This window comes from Lacerta agilis, chromosome 10 (assembly GCF_009819535.1).
Source record: "Lacerta agilis isolate rLacAgi1 chromosome 10, rLacAgi1.pri, whole genome shotgun sequence".
NCBI classification, from domain to species: Eukaryota; Metazoa; Chordata; class Lepidosauria; order Squamata; family Lacertidae; genus Lacerta; species Lacerta agilis.
In genome coordinates, this window is record NC_046321.1 from 65,480,374 (window position 1) to 65,506,726 (window position 26,353).

Genomic DNA, 26,353 nt, shown 5'->3' on the forward strand with positions numbered 1-26,353 from the left:
CAGAATGCGATGGCGAGACTCCTTATAGGGTCTTCACCGCGGAATCACATTCATCCAGTGCTATACCAGCTGCACTGGCTCCCGGTGGAGTACAGAATCAGGATTAAGGTGCTGGTTTTAACCTTTAAAGCCCTATATGGCCTAGGACACTTGTGCCTACAGGACCGCTTCTCCTGGTATGCCCCATGGAGGACCTTTTCGGCCTTGGCCCCAGCCTGGTGGAATGCTCTACCACAAGAAATCAGGGCCCTGCAGGATTTGACATCTTTCCGCAGGGCCTGCAAGATGGAGTTGTTCTGTCAGGTGTTTGGTCAGGGCTCAGCCTGACTCCCCTTTTCTTTTGTATAAGAACTAATATGAAAGAGACTCCCAGCATTCTCACAGGCCCATATAAGATCAGCGTAAACAGTTGGGCCGATGAACACTTACTATTCCCAACCCTAGCCCTGCAGAAAGCCATCTAATTAGACTTTAATTTGATTTCAACCTGTTTTTAGGAGGTAATTTAATTATTGTTTGATTTTATACTAATGTTATATATCTGATGTTAGCCACCCGGAGCCTGTCTTCAGCCAGGGAGGGCGGGATATAAATAAATTGTTGTTGTTGTTGTTGTTCAGAAAATTGTGAGCAAGCAGGGGGCACAGTTTGGGAGTAGAACACAGGGAATACTTCTTCCCTTTGGTCTGCTCCCTCGCTATAAAAGTCAGCTGCACCCAAGCTCCAGTCTCAGTTCTCTTTGGATTCCCCTCCATCACTCCCTCCCTCCTCTTTTCCTATGCTTATGTAGGCAGAGCTGCGTGTGAGACCTTGTTATGGAAGTTCTTTGGACACTGTATTTAGGGCCAGGAAGAATTTGCCTGCAGACTAACTGGGCCTGTCTGAAGTGACAGTGACTTGCAGTTCCCTCACAGGGCCAGTGAAGCAAAGCTGGAGGGCTCCTGCCTCCTCTGGGAGGTCCATTGATTTGTATTGTATTTTAAATTTGTATTGTATTTTAATATTTGTTGGAAGCCACCCAGATGAGCGGGGTATAAATAATAAATTATTTATTTATTTATTTATTTATTTATTTATTTATTTATTTATTTTATTATTATTATTATTATTCTGTTTCTGACCTATCCTGGGTGATTTTCTTTTATGCATCTGTGATGGACAGCTGAGCCAGACCAGAGTCTGGTGATGCAGTGACTTGGAATTCCACCAGAGGGTGGAGCCTCTCTCTGATTGGCTACCAAGACAGGGGGTGAAGCAGCACTTGGGGGGGGGGATAAAAGGAGCAGTTTCTGAGAGAGAGTTCGGAGAGGGAGATGGATGAAGAAAGAGAAGGAGGGAGAGAAGGAGAGTTGGTTCTGATCTGTGTGTCACATCCACTATGAGGAAAATGTCTACAACTAGAGAAAGGAGTCTCTGAGCTTAGATTGGAAGACAGTGTTTAGTGTCTTGGGAGAGTATTGAGACAGGAGTTAACCGGAGAGCTGAGTTTGAGCAAGGAGAAGGTGTGTTGATACAGTCTACTTGTGTCTCATTTCGGTCAGGAGAGCAGAGATCTTCTAAAGGAGAAGACTCTCAAACCAGTTAAGGGATGGTGTGGTGATTCCCTTGGTCTGTTATACTATTCAAAAGACCTCACGCGTGTGATTGATAGACGGTTGGGAAACAGACAGAAAGTGTCACCTTGCTTGAGAACCAAAGTCTTAAGCATAACACCTATGCAACAACTAAGTTAAGGAACTGGAGTGAAATAGCTGGAAATAAGCTGAGCATTTACCATCCTGTCTAGACACCTGTAACATCTAACTCAAAATAAGCAACTGAAAGTTAAAAGAAGCCAAGCATTTACTACCTCGTTTAGAAACCTGTAACATCCACTAGATTTAGTAAAATTATTAATAAGTTAACTGTTTCCTGAAAACACACTATCTCTTGACACATTCTTTGTTTTATCAATCTTTATTTGTTCAACTTCTACCTGAGTCTCCAAGTGTCAAAGTTTTACCTCATGCAAAAAACCATAAGACAACCTGTGATGGTTATATAGCGTCCATGGAGGGGGGGGAGTCACCTCATTTTGGTGGTAGTGGTTATAGCATGTATGCGTAGGTGGGATCCAAAATTGGTAGCCAGATCTTCTGCATTTTGGTGAGAGTGGTGGGATCCACTACTACATCATTGCTCTGATGTCACAACAGTAGCACAAACTTCTTGCTGCCCACTTCATTGCAAAAGCCCATCACTCAAGACCACCCATGTGGAATCTGATCTAGACTGATCTTGACTGCCGCTATGGTTCCTCCATTTGAGCCCATGGCATTTGGTTAGAGTATGCTGCTGATAACACCAAGGTTGCGGATTTGATTCATATGGGATAGCTGCATATTCTTGCAGTGCAGGGGGGTTGGACTAGACGATCCTCGGGGTACCTTCCAACTCTATGATTCTATGATCACTTCCAGGTCAGCTTGATCATCACTTCCAGGTCATCCTGCAGGTTGGCAGCACCCAGAGATGATGGTGGATTTCAGTGGCTGTAGCCAAGCTACAGCCATACAGGTGCTTTGTATATCAACCACTACAGAGAGTGTTAACATAATTAAGGTTTGCAGGATTTGTTTCCATGTTTCCTTTGATAATGCCTTGTCACGCTGCTTTTTAATTAATCACTTCAAGGTCACCCTATTTATTTAAAAGGTAAATAATATTTAATGAGTATTCTACTAGTGGCAAGGCTTAATTGAAGGCTGTTAAAAAGAGTACTTAATAGGAACAACCTAACCTTCTCCTACATGCCTTGGGTACCGACACATACTTGAAAAGGGTAGTTTGGGGAGGGAGCTCAAAGCCAGTGTCTTCAATGGAACTTGCAATGATGATAATCTGAAGAGAAATATCACATTCATTGAACATTCAGAAAAGGCTGCAATGTACTAAATTTGGGCTTGGAAATTACTGATCTAAACAAGGTCAGATGAATTTATTTAATAATGTATCCAGCACTCCCTGTGCTCAGAAAGGACTTGCAGGAGTAAGAACAGTAGCCTACGCATGAGGAAGAAGGACCTGCCCTATCTTCTGCAACACACCTTCCAGTGTTGGTACAAGCGATGTGGAAAAGAGTTAACAAACACCAAGCTCTGTCTGCCATGGAAACCTCAGCTTCTGAGATGTAAGCAAGGCTTGGTTTTTGAAATACTGGCAGTCATGTTTTCATTAAAATGATAATGCAAAGAAAAAAAAGCTAGTCTTTGAAAGCATATTTCTTCAAATGAGTGAAGCTTTCCTGTAAAAGATTAGAGCCCCAAATGCAGCATGGAAAGGTGTGACTAATTAGTGCACAGTTCCAAAAGTGGGAAAAATTGAAGAAGCAGGAGACACATCTGCTGATCCAGAAGGAAAAGGTTGGGGAAAACATTGTTGGTGTCGTCAAGTAGTGCCTACCTGTTTTCCCAAATGGATATGGAATAGTCAGTGCAAGAAACACCAGCCTCCTAAATTCTGCCACACACTGCCTTAACCTTGAGCCCTATGTTTCCCACTTACTGTTAGCATTCACCTCTCTCTTCAGCTAAACCAGAGACGGCCTCTGTTGCAAAGGTGTTGGTTCTGTGGTCTACCAGTTCCCAAAGGAAATGCGAACTAGCAACAGGGAACTAGGCAACCACAGAGACTGATGATCAGAGTGGTTGTAAAAAAAGATGTAGTGCTGGTGACAAGGACCTCTGAAACTGGCACAAGGAGCCCACACAGTCTCTCCAAAATACTGAGCTCTATATTATTGTGTGTTTTTATGTAAGCATTAGTGGTTGGCGGACTGAGGCTGCTCTGCTTACTTGACCTCCTAGCATGAGAGTCACTGTGGAATACCAGGTGGGAGAGAGAGATGAGCAAGGTGGCAGCAAATGGACCAGTAGAGCCAATCTAGCTCTGCCATCAGTGTATCTGCACTGTGCCAACCTTGCCGACACCTCACCTCTGCTACTCTCCCTCCCAGTAATCTGCAGTGACTCTGTTACCAGGCCAGGTAAGCAGCAGAGCCCCACCCTGTAACGGATCAACCCTTAGTCTGGGTATGGTCAGGAGCCCAGCGTATTATGAGTTAACTCCCACTCTATGTGACTGGCGGCTCACTTGCAGGAGGCGGGGCTTTTCGCCCTTTTAAAAGGGGGGAATGGCAGTTGGGCGGTTGGTGAGGGTTAGAGGGTTAGAGGGTGAGCGGGTTGGAGAGAGCTCATGAGAGGTTAGGCTTTGGGAAGGGAAGGAAAGGTCTTTACCCTTGCTATGTTGTAACAAAGCTGACTTACATGAAAAGAAGATTTGTAACAGTATTAACCCCGGACATCCATGTTGTTTAAGTTGCCTCAATAAAGTTAATTGTGTTTCAACGTTCGTTGACTCTGGCAGCGCATCAGTGCCTTAAGAGGTGTGACTAAGGGGAGAGAACAAAGTTTTCCTGTGGAAGAGGAAACGGTTTGCTTATTCTCCTGTCATACAGAGGGCTGGGCAGTGAAGCCAAAGGTGCCACGCAGTTGCCAAAAGGGAAGGCAAACTGCAGTAGTTGGGAACCCTGGGAGGGAGATCCCATAGGTGGCAAGAGGATTTCGAACGTGGAGCACTGAGGTACCCCAGAGACATCTCCCATATGAACACTTTAGGATTCATTTTAGTCGTCAGTGAAACCTAGGGAGAGACACAGTTTGGGGAAGCATCGAAAGCGAGGGATCGGGAATAAGGGTCCCTCACACACCCCAACAGCCACTACTGCACATAATTATGTATTAATTCATTTCAATTACTCAGTGCAAATTAATTACATCATACTAACATGTTGCACTGAAACCAGGTTCCTGCAAAGCGCAAATTTCCAAATGGCTTACAGAAGTGACCCAAGCTTCACCTAAATGAAATGGCAAAAACCTCAAAGCCATTAGCTAGTCTGATTTATGGGGGGAAATTGCTTGCTTGTAAATTATTATTATTATTGTAAATACTGCAACTGGTTAGAGTGAATTAGAAGAGCTTGTCTACAAATCCATTATCCAGTACTGGTGTACTTCAAACAAATCTCCTTTTTGGGAAATTACCGGTATTTTCTAATACAGTACAAGTACTCCAGTGCCCATGAAGATTAATAAATAGCACACCCATCACCTTTCAGTTATCTGTTTGAAAGTTCTGATTCATTATTTAATTTCCATTTTATCAAGAATTTTCTGTGCCAACCAAAATTGAAAAATCTTGTTGTGATGTTATTGTGTTTATGTTGGCAGCCAGCACGTTCAAAATGGCAAAAAGTGATAATATTTTGCTTGCTATTTTTGTCTTAAGCCTTAAAAAGATTCATTCTGTGCGCAAACAGAAGGGAGAGTACATTCTATTTTTCTTCCACTTCAAAAATAATGGGGGATATATTTAGCTCTTACCAAACAAACATTATTTTAATCCTATTTGTATAAGCCTTTCACAGTGTTTATGGACTCAGAAGTATTCTGTGTCTTGTCATGTTTCATATTTTATTTTTTTTGGGGGGGGGGAAAGAATTTTCATTTGAGATTCGCTATCCCTTGTACGATTGTGATTAAACACTTTTTTTAAAAAAGGGGTCTGTACCTTAATGTGAGGCAGTACAATTTCCAGAGTGCATGGATGAAAACACATCCAGATAAAATAAAACCCACTTAACTAACCCTATAAGATGGGCGAGACACAGAGAAGTCGAGAAAAAAATGCTCTTAGATCATTCCTAGTATATCATACATCTGCATCACATCCTGTATTGTTTTCTGGTATTTTTCCAACACCAGAAAAAAACAAATTCCACTTCTGTATGAATTATTTTTTGTTGTTGTCTGCCCTCCCTGGCTTTTATAATATTAGTAAGTTTGACCTTGGAAGCGAAATCCCAAATCCATCGGAGCCCATATTCAATAGATGGTGGATTAGCGTTTCCCAATTTATAACCAATAGACAATTGAGCATTTGTCAATAAGTGTATGATTATTCTCTATCATCAGGATGAATGATGATATCACATATCCAAAGAGAATGGTTAAATGGTCAGGAGGCAATTTGTATGAATTTTTTGCCAACCAAAATTTACTATTTGAGCCCAGAAATGCCTGATTTTTGGACATGCCCAGAATATGTGGCTCAAATTAGTACAACCCATAACACATCTCTTGCGCTTGTCTATCATGCTATTGCATATTTGACTTGGACCTTACGTTCAAGTAGAAGTCTGCAGTAGGTTGAAGGTGGATAAGGATTTAACTGTGCCCAAGGTCGTTCTATGTTTATGAAAGGTGGTTTACACCCACTTTTGGACAATTCCCTGCTCCTCCAGGAGACTCCTGGCCTCCATCTCATATTGTTGACAAGGGTTCCCTGATACTAAGAAGAGGCTTGGGAGGGTCACAGGGGAATGGAGAAGAAAAGTCGGTGGGACATTTCCTTATACAAGGCTTCCTTCTGCTAACACTAGCTCTGGATGCAACCCTATGGTTGCAAGCTGTTTGGGGGCTTCATATTTAAACAGGAAGGTGTGGGGAAACTGAATGAGCTGACACCAGCAATTGTGATGCTAAACTTAGCTATATCCCAAAGTACATTTAAAACCCTTTTTTGGGATGATAGTTTTTATGATGTAAAATGTACATTGGTCCTGTTGTTTCCTTTAATTTTAATGGCAGGGTTTACAAGTTATTTTCTAGCTTTTTCTCATCACATATATATGAAAATAGTACTGGAATGGTGTCTAAGTGCTCTATATTGCTGTGAAAATGTTATTAATGCCGTTTGGCCTTTTGCATTGATTTTGAATCATGAATATTATACATTTTAAAGAGCACTGCACATCAAACTGTTTCTTTTCATTAGGCAGTTATATATCTTAACAGATAATAATATATAACCCTACAAAAAGAGTTAAATGCAACAAGAGCATTCCTGAGTAGAAACAGGTTGCAGCTAGGTTCAATATCTATTTGATCATTTTTTTTTCATAGTGAAACATTAAACTACTTACCGGGGGGAAAGGCTTGTGTAGCATAATCTTTCATAAAGTGAAATCCACTCTAATGACATAGATGCTGTTCCATGAAAGCATTCCCCATGATAAAAACATAATGAACTGCAACTACACTTGGACAAAAAAAATGAAAGGCACAAATACAGGATGGGTGACACCTGGCTTGAGAGCAGTACATGTGAAAAGGATCTAGGAGTCTTGGTAGACCACAAACTTGACACGAGTCAACAGTGTGATGCAGCAGCTAAAAAAGCCAATGCAATTCTGGGCTGCATCAATAAGAGTATAGCGTCTAGATCAAGGGAGGTAATAGTACCACTATATTCTGCTCTGGTCAGACCTCACCTGGAATACTGTGTCCAGTTCTGGGCACCACAGTTCAAGAAGGATACCGACAAGCTGGAACGTGTCCAGAAGAGGGCAACCAAAATGGTCAAAGGCCTGGAAACAGTGCCTTATGAGGAACGGCTTAGGGAGCTGGGTATGTTTAGCCTGGAGAAGAGAAGGTTAAGGGGTGATATGATAGCCATGTTCAAATATATAAAAGGATGTCATATAGAGGAGGGTGAAAGGTTGTTTTCTGCTGCTCCAGAGAAGCAGACACGGGGCAATGGATTCAAACTACAAGAAAGAAGATTCCACCTAAACATTAGGAAGAACTTCCTGACAGTGAGAGCTGTTCGACAGTGGAATTTGCTACCAAGGAGTGTGGTGGAGTCTCCTTCTTTGGAGGTCTTTAAGCAGAGGCTTGACAGCCATCTGTCAGGAATGCTTTGATGGTGTTTCCTGCTTGGCAGGGGGTTGGACTGGATGGCCCTTGTGGTCTCTTCCAACTCTATGATTCTATGATAACTGCAAAAGCAGGGGGGGGGGGGGGTTGGACAGCTGACCTCTGGCTAGTTGTGCTGGTGCTGCTTACCGAGAGGTAGAGGGGAAGGTGAGAATTCAGCGCAGTGCACATGCACCACCAGGAATGCCAGACTGGCTCTGCTGGTGTCTTTACACCACACCAGCCTTGCTGCCTCCTCCCCCTTCCATCTACCTCCTGATACACCACAATGACAAGAGGTCACACTGATAGTGAATGATGCTATTTAGAAAATACTGAGGTTTCCCAGTAAAACCAGTTAGTATTTTTTTTTAAAAAAAATCTGATAACTCTTTGGTTGGAAACAACAACAACAACAACAACTTTTTTAAATTAATATCCTGCCCATCTGGCTGGGTTTCCCCAGCCACTCTGGGCGGCTTGCAACATATCTAAAAACATAAACAAAGAAAGATAATGGCATGCGTACATCAACGGTGAAATAATATTTGTACCTGTTTCTATGTTTAAGAGAACAAATGCATTAGCTTCACAAGTGATATTTTTCTAGTTGTGAAATTGGAGAGACAAAATATTGTTGTTATCCTTGTGGCGGAACAAAGGATGGAAGGGGGAATGAATCCTGGTACTGTTGTGGGTAGCTTGATTATGTCTTTCCCTGCTGTGTAGAGATTCAGAGTGACAGAAACTGGAAACCTGCATTATTTAATTATGTTAACAAAGAATGGAATGGTAGTTATTGCCATTTGGACCATCTTTCTGGAGCATTTAAATGGCGTTGCCATATGGCAGTTCTGGTAAGTTGTCAGACAGGGAAGAAGTCCCAGCTGCTTATAAATACATCAAGAGGAAGGGCTATTCATATTTGCTTGGATATATGTAGAGAAGGTGGAATGAAGTGTAAACTTCTCAGAAGATGTGCCCGATATATTAGATATAGACTTTCCTGTTGCCACCTAACAGGAATTCTTATGAGATGGCATAAATTTCATTGCCGAGGACTTTTAGTCGGCTTTATTTTCAGAAGGGGGTGCATCCTTTCCTTAGGAAATTAGAAAGGAATAGGTGCAGAATGGAATGTATTGCTAAATCTGGAATTCAAGTGTGTTTTGAATAAGCTCTTTCTGGGGGAAGAGATGAAAATGTAGTTCAAAAGGTTCTGAGACTTAAGTCCTTTTTCTGAAGATATACAACTATACTTAGAGGTGAGTAGAAGGAAGTCATTCCACCATACAAAGTTTTGGTAGAGAGTGGACTAGATTTGTTTCTCTGTATCAAATCACTGGTGTGGCCTACCGAAACTGGAATGGACTCAGCAATCATTCTCTCCTTTCCCCCCCAAACTGCAGGTGCTTAAGCACCATTTCCCCCTTATGCTTAGTCTTTTACCATTCTCTGTGTTTCCTGCAAGTGTAGGCAGTTTTTCTTCCTGCAAAACATTTATGTAACTGAGACAGGCTCCCCTGACATCTTGGCACCCCAGGGCACTTTCCCAGTTCCCCTCTGTGGTGAGGACAGACTTATGACTATGTTTCTGAAATGATGATACTGGTAGCGTGCAAGGCAAGAGACAGTGGAGAGAAGGCCAACAATTGGAATGGGGAACCCCTTCTTCCCCTGACTCATGTGGCCAGACATACCCTCAATCTGGTCTTTGCCCCAGAGCAGCTTGGTAAGAAGAAGAAGAAGAGTTTGGATTTGATATCCCGCTTTTCACTACCCGAAGGAGTCTCAAAGCAGCTAACATTCTCCTTTCCCTTCCTCCCCCACAACAAACACTCTGTGGGGTGAGTGGGGCTGAGAGACTTCAGAGAAGTGTGACTAGCCCAAGGTCACCCAGCAGCTGCATGTGGAGGAGCGGAGACGCGAACCCGGTTCCCCAGATTACGAGTCTACCGCTCTTAACCACTACACTACACTGGTAACCGTTGATGTGGTGAGGTCTAGGTTGAATACAGCTACTCCACTCTGGAAGACAGACCCTCCAAGTGCCTGTATTTTTCAGGGACACCCCTGATTTAGAGAAGCCGTCCTGGTTCTGATTTGATCCTGAAATATCCCTCTTTTCCTTAGGACAGGGATAGGCAAGCTAAGGCCCGTGGGCCAGATGCAGCCCAATCGCCTTCTCAATCCAGCCCGCGGACAGTCCGGGAATCAGCGTGTTTTTACATGAGTAGAATGTGTGCTTTTATTTAAAACGCATCTCTGGGTTATTTGTGAGGCATAGGAATTCGTTCATATTTTGTCCCCCAAAATATACTCCGGCCCACCACATGGTCTGAGGGACGGTGGACCAGCCCATGGCTGAAAAACATTGCTGACCCCTATTTTCATCAAGAAATGTTGAAGGGTATGAGAAGGCATGGAGATGGTCTGCCCAGAGGGATTTATGGAATCTGGTGAATTCCTGATCACTCGTCCTTGCTGCTCACACAGAATTCAGTTGAGAGTCAAATGTGGCCCTCAGGCCAGATTCCCCACCAAGCTTTAGAATAAAGAAATAATGAACTTCCACAAATTTTACTCTAATAAAATAAATTCTTCTTTTCTTTTTTACTCCTGGATATCCAAGGCTACTCCACAGGTTTTCTAATTTTGTTCATTATGTTCTCTAATTTTTCCACAGAGACAAAATCCAGTACCTATTTGATAGACAACTGCTGCACCCAGCTGGCTTTCTCTCCAGCAGTGGCTTTGATTCAGCATCACGTGATCTTCCTCATTACTTCAGATAAATTATTCAGAAACTCCCAGATGCCGAGTCCCACAGTTCACTAAGCTCCTGCCTGAATTTGACAAAAATGTGAGCCTTTCACATCACAAAACAAACGTGAGTTTGTGAATACCGTACATTCCCAATTAGCCATAAGAAATCATGTACTGGCTCATGGGTCACTGAGTTGTATTTAAAGAGATTAGCATCTTTGGTTTGGGTGCCCTGTCAAGGCAAAGTTCTGCTTTTTTGTTTTACCACAAAGGTTTGTAAAGTTTCTTCTTAAGAATTACCGGCCAAAACATCTAAAGCAACATTTTAAAAGGCAGCTAGTTCCCTTACAGTGTAAGAAGCCAATAGGTGTTGCATTTGGATTTGAAACTGAGCTCTTGTACATCACCAAATACCAACATGTAAACTGTTCAACAAGGGTTGCTAAAGTTTGTGTGTCTGTAAATACTGGTTTTAAAAGGTGTCAGTTGTGTCCCAGTTTAATTGAGGTGCACTGAGAAGGTTAATACTTCAGAACTGCTTTGCACATTATGGAAAGACGAGTTTCTCTTTGTCCACGTGCCTCTGTGACTCAAATTTAAGAAAATGGTGGGAGATGGCTCAGAGTTGTTGAGTTTTTTGGGGGGGAAATGCAGAGATTCACTAACCTGAATGGCAAACGCTGACAATCGTGCACGTTGCATAAGCCGACATACATCTGTCCGCTTGCCAACAGCAGCCAGCAATCACACAGGAGATTGCCGCAGTGTCAGCCAATCCACAGCAACACTTGCCGCAGCAACCAATCACCCACCCAAGTACCGCAGCAGCAGCCAATCAAAAGCAGCCACAAATCTATAACCAAATCGCCACTGACAAGCTGCAGATCGCGGCTCCAACCAATCACCAGTCCCCCATATGCACTATCCGTGTATAAGACGCCCCCCATTGCATTATTTTAGAGTAATAAAAGGTAGTCTTATATACTGAAAAGTACGGTAAATGGTTAAATTCATGAAGGAGAGGTATGTCTGAAAACATGTGGTTTCTGACAACAGCAAGGAGGCAGCTATCATTTTGACAGTTTGCATCAGGTGTTTGATAACAATCTATAGCAGGCATCCCCAAACTGGGCCCTCCAGATGGTTTGGGACTACAACTCCCATCATCCCTAGCTAACAGGACCAGTGGTCAGGGATGATGGGAGTTGTAGTCCCAAAACATCTGGAGGGCCGAGTTTGGGGATGCCTGATCTATAGGATCAGGCCTGAGATTATTTTTAAAATAGGCCTTAAGTGTTTGGGATAGAAAAGAAGGCAGGGGGAGAAGTGTGCTACATTTCTGCTAAGAAAATCCCCTGCCTAAGCTGTATTCAGATTTCCACTGTGGGTATAGTTGGGTCCTACCGTATTTAATTGTATTTTTCTGAAAACCTAATAAAAATATATTTTTAAAAATGTTTAATTGAGGTCAATAAGCTTCTTTGGCTCAGATTTTTAATATATTGGTATTACAGAGTAATATTTTTTTTTTTTGCTGTTAGTTATTTTCAGGTTGTAGTAAGTACAACCTCTAGAATGACTCTTATGAAGATGAGGAACAAACAGAATGCCAGTAATGGCCTGAGCTGTTTCTTTCCCCTTGACTATGGTTTTGTGTGTGTGTGTGTGTGTGTGTGTGCCAGTTATATGCATTGATATATATTACTGTGGCTTCCTTATACTCTTGAGATTCACTTGCTAGAGCAAACTAGAAACGAGGCTCCCTGCCTTCTCTCCTTGATATTTATTCTAGTGCTCAGGTTGATTGAACGACAAGGCAAGATGCTTAGCCTGGGCTGGCACTTCATTTATTCTCTGCAGGCCATCAGTTGATACAGGGGCAAAAATGCCAGGAAAAATCTTCCCGCACTTACATCAACTACACTCAAAGCACTAATGTGTTGTACATCTACAAATGTCAAATGCGTGATATCGAATCAAGGCCAGACTGGCTTATGTATAAGAAAAAGGTGGAATACATGTAAATCTGATAATAAAAAACTGATTAAAATTTCATGGAGGGGGGGGGATTCCATTTTCCTGGGCAGCCTGTCAAAAACCTCAAAGCCGTTGTCCTAAAACAGAGCATCTCCAGGAAACAGCTGGATCATTAAGTGTCAAAAACTTATCCAAATGTGTAAATGAAGGTTGACACAGGGACCAGAGGCTTTTCTCCTAAAATGAGAAGAGCCTTTAAAGAGCCTTTTAAATCCATCATGATCCAGTAGCATGTCTTAAGGCTCTTCCAGTCAGCATAGGAGAAAAGCCCAGTTTCAACCCTCATTTACACATTTAGATTACTCCATGTTAAATATGTGAATTTTTGTATGGGGCATGTCCTATAAAATGCTGCCCTGTTGATGGCAGAGTTTTCTGTGAAGGGAAAATGGTGGGAATTGTTGTGTTTGTTTGCATCTACTGAACATCTATGGGAGTTTAGGAAGCCACCCTGCTTCTATGGACCTTTTATGCTGAAAAAAGTTTAAGTGAAAGAGATGAACTGAGCAGATGAAGCTTTTCCTTCTTCACTACATAAAAAAGGTAAAGGACCCCTGACAGTTAAGTCCAGTTGTGAACGATTCTGGGGTCGTGGTGCTCATTTTGCTTTACTGGCCGAGGGAGCCGGCGTTTGTCTGCAGACAGTTTTTCCGGGTCATGTGGCCAGCATGACTAAGCCGCTTCTGGCGAAACCAGAGCAGCGCACGGAAATGCCGTGTACCTTCCCTCTGGAGTGGTATCTATTTATCTACTTGCACTTTGACCTGGTTTTGAACTGCTAGGTTGTCAGGAGCTAAAACCGAGCAACGGGAGCTCACCCCGTCGCGGGGATTCGAACCGCTGACCTTCCAATCTGCAAGCCCTAGGCTCAGTGATTTAGACCACAGCGCCACCTGTGTCCCTTTTTCACTACATATGTCCATACAAAAGGGGTTTCAGGCTGTGCTTAAAGATGGCGACCACAGGACTCAGAGGAAATGGAGTGGAATGGTGGGAGTTAAACGCCACATATTGATTTGAATCAAGTACAACATTCTTAATTTGCAGGCTTGTAGGAGCCTATCTGGCATGAGGCCGAGATGGCAAAGTGCAAGGCAGCAACCATATTGATTAGAAGAAAGAAGTGTGGTCATGAACAGGCTGGAGCTACAACACTAGATTGGACAGATAAAGTGAGGTGGATAATGGTGAGACAGGGCAGGGCAGGTTCGAGGAAAAGGAAAGGTGAGGTGAAGTATGTACAATGCAATGCAGGTGAGAGAGCTGGTGTTGCTACTCGGTGCAACTGGTTGCTCAGACTGAGAAGCTAGGTTAGATGTTTTATTGGGCACAATGCCTCTTCACTAGGTTGGGAACCTAGCCTGATTGGCTGGCCATTAGTGATTGGCTGGCCACAGAATATAAGGTGCCAAAGACCTGTTGCTGGTTTGATATCCCTCTCAGATGGGCACAAATTTAGAGTTATTCCAAATGGCCAGTCTCCCCTCCCAGGCACCTCAATATAAGGGCTTAGTAACTACTGTGGATGTGGCAAATTTTGTCAATAGAACTTTTCTCTGCATGCCTGCCAAATGACTACAATCGTCTTGCCAAGCAACTTATTTGGGCACTCATTCCAAAGTGAGAAATACAAAGAGAAGCCCACACATGCACAATATTGTTCTACCTCTGATCCCTGGAGAACAGAATCATGCAAAAGCTAGTTTTTTCCCTCATGAATAACACACAACACTACTTCCTGGCCTTTATATGTCTTGGCAAAAGAGTAGAAATGCTAAACAAAAGGAATATATATTGGTTTCCCTTTTCATCGTAGAAATTAAGAAGCCCATTGGTCCCCTGCAACACCAAGCAACGCGAAAACCAAGTGAATGGGAACCTAGTGTCCATGTCCTGGCCCAAAGAAGAGAAAACAAAATAACCAAGGCTGTGATGTATTCTTACAATGCATTTTGTGTGTTTAGTGTTGGCATTCCATTATCTGATTATAAAACCCATAGCTACTGTGCCGGTTGAGGACAGTGGGTGGTGCTGTGGGTTAAACCACTGAGCCTAGGGCTTGCCAATCAGAAGGTCCGCGGTTCGAATCCCTGCGACGGGGTGAGCTCCCGTTGCTCGGTCCCAGCTCCTGCCAACATAGCAGTTTGAAAGCACATCAAAGTGCAAGTAGATAAATAGGTTCCGCTCTGACGGGAAGGTAAACGGTGTTTCTGTGTGCTGCTCTGGTTCGCCAGAAGCAGTCATGCTGGCCACATGACCAGCTGTCATTGCACTGTGCTGGTTTAGTGCAGCGCACGAGTGGGCATCTCGGTTCGGGGGTGGCTCATGGGCCGGTCAAACGACCTCCACTCAGTTTATTATTTATCAAGAAAGCGAATTAAAAACAAAACCCCCTACTGTTTATTTCAAGCTAATCTTATTTTCTCATTTATCTTGTGAATATACTGTTCTCCCCCACCAACACAAACTTCGGTTAAAATAGCTTAAGAGGATGAGCACCCCTTAAAGGAAGAACTTTCTGGTGGTAAGAGCTGTTCAACAGTGGAATGGACTCCTCCAGGAGGTAGTGGACTCTCCTTCATTGGAGATTTTTAAGCAGAGGCTGGATGGCCAAATGCCATGGACGATCTCTGCATCGCTGGGGGGTGGAATAGATGACCCTTGGGGTCCCATCATCCCTAAGCATTAGCCATTCTCTCTGAGGCTAGAAGACACCAGTTTGGAGAAGGGCAAAAAAGGCACAGGAAAGGAATGTTTGGGTGCAGGGCGGAGCATGGTTTCTCCATAAATGTGCCCCACCATCTCTCCACATTTATTTGTGAATCTCTTAAAATCTGCACCAAAGTACAGATCTAAATAAGTATGGTTAAATTTTCTCTCAAAATATGCATTTTAAAATGTGTTTTGCTATATTCTTGAGGTGAAAATGATGTAGGAATATGCAGGAATTGCAAATGCCTGTTGATACCTAAGTACCAATTTTCACAGATCTCAGGTCTCGGTCGCACAGGCCATCACTTTAAGAAGGACCTTGTTGGACCAGATATACGTTGGAATTGGCTGAAATTGGGGTGGGTTTTCCCCAAATATTCTTAGAGTGGAAGTGAAATTCTCCGAAAACACTCTTCTGATAAATTTTGTTGGATGAAACTCTTATTGCTAGTTCATTAGAAGGATGAAGAGAGGAATACTGGAAGGAGTAAGGACCAACCCCGTTTGCTCCCTTCAACAATTTTAGAATAACATTAAACAATACTAAAACCACATCGACAGAGGCACTCAAAATTCAGAAAAGGTGAAACTGGGGTGGCCATTTCACTGAATATTCTCCAGGAAATGGCTGAACAGTTCTGAAGCTCCAAAAACATTTCTCTCAAAAATCTATCAGAAAATTGCTTTCTGGGGGGGAAATTGGGCCCAAGTTTCCTTTTTGTATCACCTTATTAGCAACGACACTGGTGGTTATGGCAACACTCTACAGAGCACCAGATGATCCTTAGACTGGAGCATCTCATCAAATTTAAGAAGCATGTATTAGCTGCTGTTTAAGGAGCACATAAATTTGAGGGAATTCCAAAGAGATAGCCAAAAAAGAAAAAGAAAAAAAAAGGTTTGGAACACACAACTTATGGTGAAAAGCTGCAAGAGCTCACTTTATTTAAATTAGGGTGGATTTACATTATTTTGTTTTAGTCTTTTTTTAAATGATAAAAATTAACATTTTCTACAGTATAGTTCACAACATCAATATTAATCTGCCACCTCATGGTGACTTTCTTCACATAAAATTACAGTGAAAATTCACCTTCAGAGAACATAAATGCTTGGGTGAGTGACGTGCTGTTTCAAATATCTAACAAGTTGTCATAAAGAAGACACAAAGCAAGTGTTAATTACAGCTCTCGAAGGCAGGATAAGAAACAACAGATACAAATGGAAGTCGAAAAGATAAGTTCTCCGGGGAAATCTGGATATGTTCTTCTCCTTAGTATTTAAACGGAAAATGGATTAGTACCTCTGGGGAATTTTTCCAGCCCGGGGGTTTTCAGGTTCTGACTGATTCTATAATTTCAAGGTTGTAGCCTGCTACTTTAAAGAATGGACTGCTTCATAGAAAATTCTTGTTCATGGTACCCTAAATATAATTACAGACGATCGCTAAAAAAAATATAAAAAATCTCAGCAGCTATTTTTAGCACTTAAAATGGCTTGACCAACCTAATTTGCATGCACATTGCTTGTACTGGAAAACGTGAAAAAATGGGTCGCTTATGAAGACAAACAGATCTGTATTATTTACTTGGTAACAGTCGTTAGTCCTGACAAACACACTGATCACCATGGTTCTACTAACACAGTCATATAGAGGACAATAGTTAAATAATTGTTCACTGTTGTACACGATTCCAGGGGGCTAAAAATATCCTTCTAACCGAAGAAGCGACTGATCTGACACCCCTCCCCTCCTCTGATTCCTCTCCCTCCCGCTAAGTAAACGTTGGTTTATTTAAACTGTCCACCACTTAACTGGCACAGAACTGCCCCTTTGCAAAGCAAATCACATCGTAATAAGCATAAACCACCTCTGTCACAATAGCTTTCGGCACTGTGTGTTTTACACATTTAAAAGCTTGGGATCTAAGCACGCTCTGCAGATCCAGATAGGAGAAAAGGCAGTCCAAGAGTCACATATGCTACAAATGACAACCCCCCCCCCCCTTACACACACACTTGTTATTATCGATACCAACTTCAGAACAGATATTACATAGAACAGAAGCAGAAATACATGGTACATTAAGAACTGAGGAACACACACAACTACAGCAGTGATTAAATGCCTTTCCCCCCCCTCATTCCTTAAATACTTTCTACAATCTACAGTACAAGGAAATAAAAGTCATCTTTTTTTTCTTTCTTTCAGCAGCAACAATGAAAACTTAATAGCCTACCGTTTTCTTTGCACTCTTCGGGAGGTTTAGCCTTTTTCGCAAGTCGTGGATCCAGCCATGATGTTGTCTTTGTGTTATGGCTGAAAAGAAACGAGATCACCCTGATCAGACACATGCTGAACGGAACCAAGTTTATTCCTTCCGATACAGTGGGGGAGGGGAGGGGGGAGGTTGGTGCAAAATTGCAATCAATATACTGTACTCGATTTGCTTACTGGTCTAAGTAGACTTGAAGGAGGTGTAAGAGAAATTGTGGAAGGCAACCTCTGAATTTGGCAGCCTAAACTCCCTATCCTCAAAGCAGCTATTTTTATTAAAATCAACCAGAATGTTGCCAAGTTAGCCTAATTGAAAATGCAAAACTCATCTAGGGCAAAAGGAATGTGCAGCGTTCTTCAGCTGAAAGGGGGTTGCAACCAACAGTCTTCTATACCCATTTGCTGAAGTTTGGTTTTAGAATTTATTTTAGACCTCAAGGATTCATAAGTATAGGATGGTTATTTCTCAGCAGCTATACTTTCAGAATAAGATGCAAACTGAAGTGTCCCTCAGTGTACTCTCCATTTCCTAACAGGATGATTAATGACGCTTTGATTAACCAACTGTTATCTATTCCATATCTAATTCCGCTCCCATGATAAAAGTACATTTTGCAGAACTGGAAGTAATAATGTGTCTCGTTCTACAAAGACCAGCATAGCCTTTTAAAAAGAAAGAACCTGACTAAGCTGGTAAGACACTGTTCACAAAAGAACAGTTTCCCAAATGAATGGATATTTAGAATAGCTAAGGAGCTACATAACAAGATTTTTGAAAACTGCTTATCCTTTTTCTTTTTTACAGCCAAGTGAATTTGTAGTGTCATAGCAACATAAGGACCATAAACCAGAAAGGAGAAATTAATATTAGTTCCATATTTTAAAGGAATTTACAAATTCTTCTTACAAATACTCTCATCTCTCTTCCTGTTTCATGCACACACTGCCAGCCCTTTGTAATGCATGTTTTATTTATTAAACACATCCTGGGAGGCTGTTCACTTTGTACTGTTTAGTTTTACATATTGCTGAATTATTAAGGTTTTTATTTATGTAGCATTTGCTGACTAATTCAGAAATGCATGCAAGCCCTTTGTTATAAAGGGTAGTGTTGATGGGGAAAATATCTCAATGCCCTGTAAAAATCCAGATGCATTGCTCCTATTGATTTATACTCACGACTCGACTGGCGGGACAGTCTGGATGCAAATGGCGGTGCCCTGGGTTTTTAAGTGTGGCTTCTTTACTTTGAGATAAGTAGTTAATTCTGCAGCTGTATATGTTGCTTAAAACCGTAACATTTAAGCAATGTACAGTAAGGTTCCTATACAGCTCAAATTCTACCTGGAATTAGAAAACTTACTTAAAATGCCTGATGAGATTTAAAAAGTTGTCACCAGGACTTGAAGAAACCGTGGAGAGACAAAAAGATGGTCCCTCGCAGCCACCACTCATCCCCCTCCCAAGCTTGGTGAATGTATCACTGGTGTGAGAAATAGGGACATTCTGGGATCAAATCAGAAGCTGGGGTGGCTTTTGTAATTGTGGGGCTATCCCTGGAAAATAGGGACACTTGGAGGGTATGTAGTTTTTTATTTTTTTATTGAATTTATATACTGCCCTATACCTGGAGGTCTCCTGGTGGTTGTACCTATAAAAAAAACCACAGTGCTGTGTGATTCTCTCTTCTGCCCACTCCCCTTGGCTGAAGCAAGCCATTCACTCTGCTGCAAAGAGTATGAGCCTTTATAACCCTGAAGCCTCCACTCCTCTGAACTCATAGTACCCACTTGCATTCAACTTCCCAGACTGTGCTTTTAAAGCTTAACCTTCACCAACCCAAAACTTCAATTACAGCGAACTTTTGAAATAAGAAAACCAAGAATTATTTTCTAAACGTCACCTTCTGCTCACCCACTCATTCAAGGGATTTGTGCCACTCATGCACTCATTCAAGGCGATCCATTCAAGGCATTCATTGAAGGCAAATTATCACTGGCAGGGAGGATGGAGTGGAAGGATACAAGAAGAGTACCCAGAAAGAGATGATTATTTCAGTGCCATTAACTTTTTATTTCCTAGCTGGCTACTGTTCGGTCAGCCAAGAATCCAGCTGACCTCATCACTAGAAGAAGAAGAAAGCACCCAGTGAAACCCAACTCTTTATAATCTCCCATAGCGTGTGTACTAAATTCACTAATTAATTTGGAAGGAATCTCTCTACTGCTGGAACAGGGAACCTATGGGCCACAGCCACAGCTCATCCAGCATGATTCATGTGGGGCCCCTCTGTAAAATAAATTATGAGGGGGCCCTTCCAATTCAGATTGATTATACACCAGCATCAAATAACATACTTTCTGATCTGAGATGAAACATTATTATGATAGGAGGAAACTGAATTACATTTGAAGTACATGAATTCAGAATGCATAAATTAACGCCTTTTTCAAAGAAAATTCACATCTTCAACTAAAAACTATCATAAATGATGCATTTAACAAAATGATTGCATATACTTTAATATTTTTGGATTTGGTGGGCCTTAGAATCCATGGGGACTCATATACTGCACATCCTGAAAACCTCTATGGTCACACACCAGCACATCACACGGACGCAATGCAAGGATTTCTGACTGTGGCTTCCCAGCCAATTGTGAGCCATGCCTCGTTTTTTCTGCAGTCTTGGCTGCTTTAGGGTAGAGGTGGTTTGCCCAGAGCAGAGGGAAAGCTGAAAGGGCCACATGGATCTGCCACCACATACAATGAAAGTGTGGCTCTTATTTTTTTTTTAAGAGGGGATGGCAGAAGGATGGAGGGAAGAGTGAGAGACATGGTGTGGCAGGAAGAGAGAAAAGCCAGCTCTAAAGGACTGCAAGTCAACAACCCTTTATAGAATGCAGTTCCTTCCTTATGTCCTTCCTTTAATATACAGCGTGCATTTGCAAACCTTGCTAGACAGATTTTCCAAAAAGCAATGAAAACTCACAGCAGCTGCTTAGTAGCAAGATGACATAATTTACTTTTCAACTAATTATTGCTGTCCTACATGGAAAGGCTGATGACGGAAGCAGGAAGGTATAAATACGCCAGAGCCTGTTTGCAGAGGGGCTCCCAGACCAAACCATTACAAGTAGAGGTCTACCCCATGAAGAGAAAAAGGGTCCAAGGGCTGGAAGGAAAAACAGAAGCTTCACAGAGAATTATGCCATGCCAAAGGTTAGATGGGTGAGCTATCTGCCTCCTGGTCAAATAAGGAGGGGCCACAGAGGAGTTTGCACCTCACTAGTAATGACAAACCTAGACAGCATCTTAAAAAGCAGAGACATCACCTTGCCGACAAAGGTCCGTATAGTTAAAGCTATGGTTTTCCCAGTAGTAATGTATGGAAGTGAGAGCTGGACCATAAAGAAGGCTGATTGCTGAAGAATTGATGCTTTTGAATTATGGTGCTGGAGGAGACTCTTGAGAGTCCCATGGACTGCAAGAAGATCAAACATATCCATCCTTAAAGAAATCAGCCCTGAGCGCTCACTGGAAGGGCAGATCCTGAAGTTGAGGCTCCAATGCTTTGGCCACCTCATGAGAAGAGAAGACTCCCTGGAAAAGACCCTGATGTTGGGAAATATGGAAGGCACAAGGAGAAGGGGACGACAGGATGAGATGGTTGGACAGTGTTCTCAAAGTGACTGGCATGAGTTTGGCTAAACTGCGGGAGGCAGTGGAGGATAGGGGTGCCTGGCGTGCTCTGGTCCATGGGGTCACGAAGAGTCGGACACGACTGAACGACTGAACAACAACAACAACAGGTAATGGAAACTATGATTTCTGAAGTCCCTGCTTAGGCTGTAAATAGATACACTTTAATAAAGCAGCATTTCCCAGCCCCATTGCTTGGGTTGGAGGCACTGAATTAATAAAACAAGTTTGTGGCAGGGACTCAATGTATGTTGAAACTCACAACTTTTTAAAATAATGATAGTAGGTGCCTGACCAGGTGGAGCAGAACAAACCAATCCTCAGATGTGCTAGAAGGTCTAAAGCAGAGATGCCAATAAACATGACCGATGCTCAGGGATGATGGGAGTTCAACAACATCTGGCACGGTGTGTGTGTGTGTGTGTGGACAGGCTCCTCATCCCTTGTTTGAAGTGTTTGAATTTTCCTGCTGAATACAAACTCCATGCACTCCCAATCCAGCTTCCTAATTGCGAGGAGACTATATATGAAACAAACCATTTTACATTAGGATCTGAATATTCTGTAAGACACTTACAACCAGGAAGTCAGGAGTTTCTCGACACAATCTGCCTGACATACCTCAGCTCAGAGACTTCCCTGCCTGCTCACCATGATACCACTGAACCGTCTTCTAGTCAGAAGTAACTACCTGATAGTCATAGCTTTTTGAACACATAGAGAGCCACTGAGGTTGAAAAGATGCCGTCAAGTGTCACAGCAAGAAATCGTCTTAAGTCCTGAGGGACAGTGATTCTTGACCAACAGGGTTAGTTGTCACTGCAATACAGCTATAATAGGGTAATGACCAGTTAATTATGAACCCACTAATCTAATGGTAATCAACTGGCTGAAAAGCCCTGGGCAATTCACTTTGCTTATGAAATATGGGTAGCATTCAAGACCTCTACTGTACAGCCTTCACTACCAATGAGAGCTGAAAATTGCAAGCTGCTAATCATGACATACATTCCTTCCAAACGTCGTGTTCAAATAATGACTTCAGTTTGGTGCAAAGGGAAGCAAAAGCTTTATTACATACATAATTTACAATGCACCATGAGATTAGACTATTACAATTACTACAACCAATTCAAAACAAATGCTTGCTTAGATGGCTAATGAGTGGGTCTGCAAATGTAAACAATTGCAAACACTCAATATGCATTAGAGAAGAAATCACTTAGAAGCAATGGATACTTCAAGCAATAGCAAAAACAGAACATAGTTGAGAGAATAAAAGAAGAAAAAAAGGAGATTGGAACTCTAGGCGAAAGAGGCTAAAAATAATCACTCTTCTGAGTGACGGAAAATCTCCACCTCATAAGAATCCAGGATTTAGTTAGTGTCCACTGTGGGTATATTTTATGGCTTTTTATGTGGACAGTATGGCTATAGAACACCTAGTAGAGACAATGCTGTTATTTTTTTATTTTTTTTGACAATGCTGTTATTCACCCAATATTGATACTGGATAAAATTCAGATGTTGAGCAATCATTTATTCACAAACTCTTCCCTGCAGTTCCCCTTGTGATTTAGGGCCAAATCACATGTTACATTAACCATAGTTCTTCAAGTTTAGACATTGCCGGCTGAGGGAGCTGTGGTTAATGTAAAGGTAATATTGTGATCTCTTCCTCTGGTGCATAAAGAGGAGGAGAGGGGGGGAAGGGAATGCACACTACTGTAGGTTTGTTCATGTTACAGGAAACCGTAATTTAGTTTGACCTATTCCCACCCCCCTTCTGAGTAATACCCCTCCTCACCCTATCACTATATATAAAGGGTCTGGTGACTTCTGTTTCAGTGTATCTGAAGAAGTGTGCATGCACACGAAAGCTCATACCAAGAACAAACTTAGTTGATCTTTAAGGTGCTACTGGAAGGATTTTTTTTATTTTTTATTTTGTTTCGACTATGGCAGACCAACACGGCTACCTACCTGTACTTAGTTTGGTAAGGTAAAGGTAAAGGGACCCCTGACCATTAGGTCCTGTTGTGTCCGACTCTGGGGTTGCGTTGCTCATCTCGCTTTATTGGCCGAGGGAGCCGGCGTACAGCTTCTGGGTCATGTGGCCAGCATGACAAAGCCACTTCTGGTGAACCAGAGCAGCGCACAGAAACACCGTTTGCCTTCTCGCCAGAGCAGTACCTATTTATCTACTTGCACTTTAACGTGCTCTCGAACGGCTAGGTGGGCAGGAGCTGGGACCGAGCAACAGGAGCCGACCTTCTGATCAGCAAGCCCTAGGCTCTGTGGTTTAACCCACAGCGCCACCCGCGTCCCACTTAGTTTGGTAGGTTGGTGTTAAAGAGATCAAATCCCATTTTTGAACAGACACTTCCTGTGTGTTCCTGGGAAAGCCACGTGAGGATTATTGAAGCTATAATGCATTTATTTCAATAAGACTAATATGCATACAGATGAGCACTGGATTGTGGCCATGTGTATAAATAGAAGCTCCATCCCAACATGAATGGGAAGAAGGCCAATAACAACATGGAACTGCTGAAGGTGTTTTGTAAAGGGGGGGGGGATATCAGGCTCATTTTGCAGCTACTATTTTGTCATTTTGGGAATGCCTGGCAAATTAAAGTAGCAGCAGATAGCTGCAACTTCAGTTGCTGGTGCTGTGTACTGGCAAGCTCCCTATGGCGTTGCCCAGCTTCTAGGCCCAAAGTGCAGCAGAGGACAGTGGGGAGAACAGCAGGCAGGAAAAGATTGTGACGGTGGGTGGGAGAGTAGCAGCAAATTTGCTCAAAAAGGTAAACAAAACAGGCTGGTATTGGTGGCAGCACAAGCATGGTGTTTCGATCTACTATTATTTACATGATATAATATCTGATATCATATTTGTTACTTAACAGTCTGATGGGCTTATTATGATTCTCTTTAAGTCCTCTTCTTAACTCATAAACTAAGGGGCTAGTTAATAGGACCTGAACAGCACGAGATTCTTCTTAACCCTGTGAACTCTGGACAATTCCAAACAAGAAAGCAGTAAATACTATATAGGTCCACACAGGGCCGTAGCAAGGGGGTGCGGGAGGTGTGTCCCCACTGAGGGGGGTTACAAAATGGTGGGCGGCACTGACCATAGGGCCTGCAGCACACCCAAGCCACGCATTTTTCCTGGGAGTGACACAGTGGCTTGAGTGCCTGCAGGCTCCACACTGCCCAAACGGTCTGTTGCTTCCACCTCAGCTGTAGGGTGGCTGAGTGGGAGGAGGCAGGCAAACTCCGGAGGCCCCACAGTGCCCTTGTGGGCGACTGGCCCCACTCCCGGGCACAGGGCACACGCGCCACCCAAGGCGCCCGATTGGCTTGCTCCGCCGCTGGGTCCGCATTCCATAAATTAATGGCAATCAAAAATATACCATATATTTAAAATAGGTATATATTGGGAGTGACTGGGCATGTTTACTTTACAGTTGGTACTTGCACCAATAAAGGGTTGTAATATTTCAAAGAGTAAAAATCTGGAGACAAAAGTTGTACCTTTTTTTGCCAAAGTTGTTTGCAAAAGCAAAAAAAAAAAAAAAGAGTTTTGGGGCTATTGTTAATGAAATTCATCAAAATCTACACTTCCGACATGGGCTGCCATACGTCCGGATTTTCCTGGACATGGCAGCAATTTCCACCTGGTTGCTGCTTAAGAGGGAGAAATACCTGCTCTGTCAGGAAATTCCGGGTATATGGCAACCCCACACCAATAAAAATGAGAACTGGTAAAATTTAAATGTATAAACCACATATTTCATCTCAATACAGTTTTGTTCCAAGAACTAGCAATATATCAGCAGTGTGGCCACAGGAAATATTTTAATTTCATGCATGCCCCTATCATATTGGTTCAGAATCTGTTGGCTGCAATCCTACCCTCACTTACCTAGGAGCTAGACCCACTGAATTCAATGGGCCTTACATCCAAGTTGCCATGTATAGAACTTTGCTACTAACTCCGTAGCTTGCATTGAGAATGGCACGCATCTTCTTTTCAAATGTGAAGTACTTACTCAATGAAGTAGACTTCTCCCTTCTCCGTGTAAGCCATTTCCCAATTGTCAGGCAATGGGCCCAATTCATCATTTTCTTCTGGTTTGGGTTGTTTTGTTACATCCATATCCTCTTTTACCTCTTCAGGTTGGCTATATACTGGTGCAGGATAAGGCTGTGAGGAAGTTTCACCTGAGGCACCTGTACTCTTCTCGTCATGCTCACTTGATTCTGCACAAGAGAAGACATGCGTGTCAAGATTGCTGTGCTATTGAAGTATCAATTGTAATAATACAGTAAAAAGACAACACACCACCAGATATTAAAACTAGGCTGAAGCAGGAAGAAACATAAAACAGGAGCAGTGGGCTGTACATTTGCAGTGATATGGGAGAGATTATAATCTCGTGTGTGCTCCCTGTCGGCCACAGTCCCACTAGGTGCGAGTATCACTTGTCCAAACCTCAAGAAATTAACCATGGCCTGGGTCTGTGCAATGGAACATGTGGGATACGATTAGACAGCTGCCTCATAGACTGTGGACCAACCCTAGTTAAGTCCCACCAAATTTTGGTGCATGACGATTAAGAACATAGTGAATTGGAAGTTTTTATTCTGCTGAGCAACTTCATTGTGGGAAGGATCCTGTCAGCTATCCATGGGAAGGGTAGAATTCACTTTTGGAATAGGGAACTTAAAAGTCTAAAGACAAAAAAAATGCCTAGGTGCATATTTATTTTATTACAAAAACTGATATTCCACAGATTTTTTCCAATGAGATTCAAGGTGGCAAACACTCAAAAATCCACAACTGAATCTACAGTTCAACCAATTCATAAATCAAAACAACAGTACAAAAACCAGGATCACAGTAACAATTATAAAACAGTCACTAGAATTAAACATCGACATCAAATTCTCATGCATCAATCAGATCCATTGCTGCATATTTTAGGAAGGACAAGTCATTTCCAATGACTAATTAAATTGCACAGGATTTAGAAAAAGATGGTATTCCTCCATTT

General features: G+C 42.4%; 1 protein-coding gene across 18 annotated transcripts in view; it reads right to left on the reverse strand.

Annotated features, from left to right (window-relative positions):
• MAGI2 (membrane associated guanylate kinase, WW and PDZ domain containing 2) overlaps positions 1-26,353 on the reverse strand; it is a 600,602-nt gene that overhangs the window by 198,927 nt on the left and 375,322 nt on the right. For all 18 annotated transcript variants that reach the window (XM_033162889.1, XM_033162886.1, XM_033162885.1 and 15 more), the window contains 2 exons: positions 25,349-25,559; positions 17,552-17,631 (listed from right to left, as the gene is read on the reverse strand). In XM_033162889.1, coding sequence (XP_033018780.1) covers positions 17,552-17,631; positions 25,349-25,559 — 291 coding nt within the window. The remainder of the gene's footprint in view (positions 1-17,551; positions 17,632-25,348; positions 25,560-26,353) is intronic.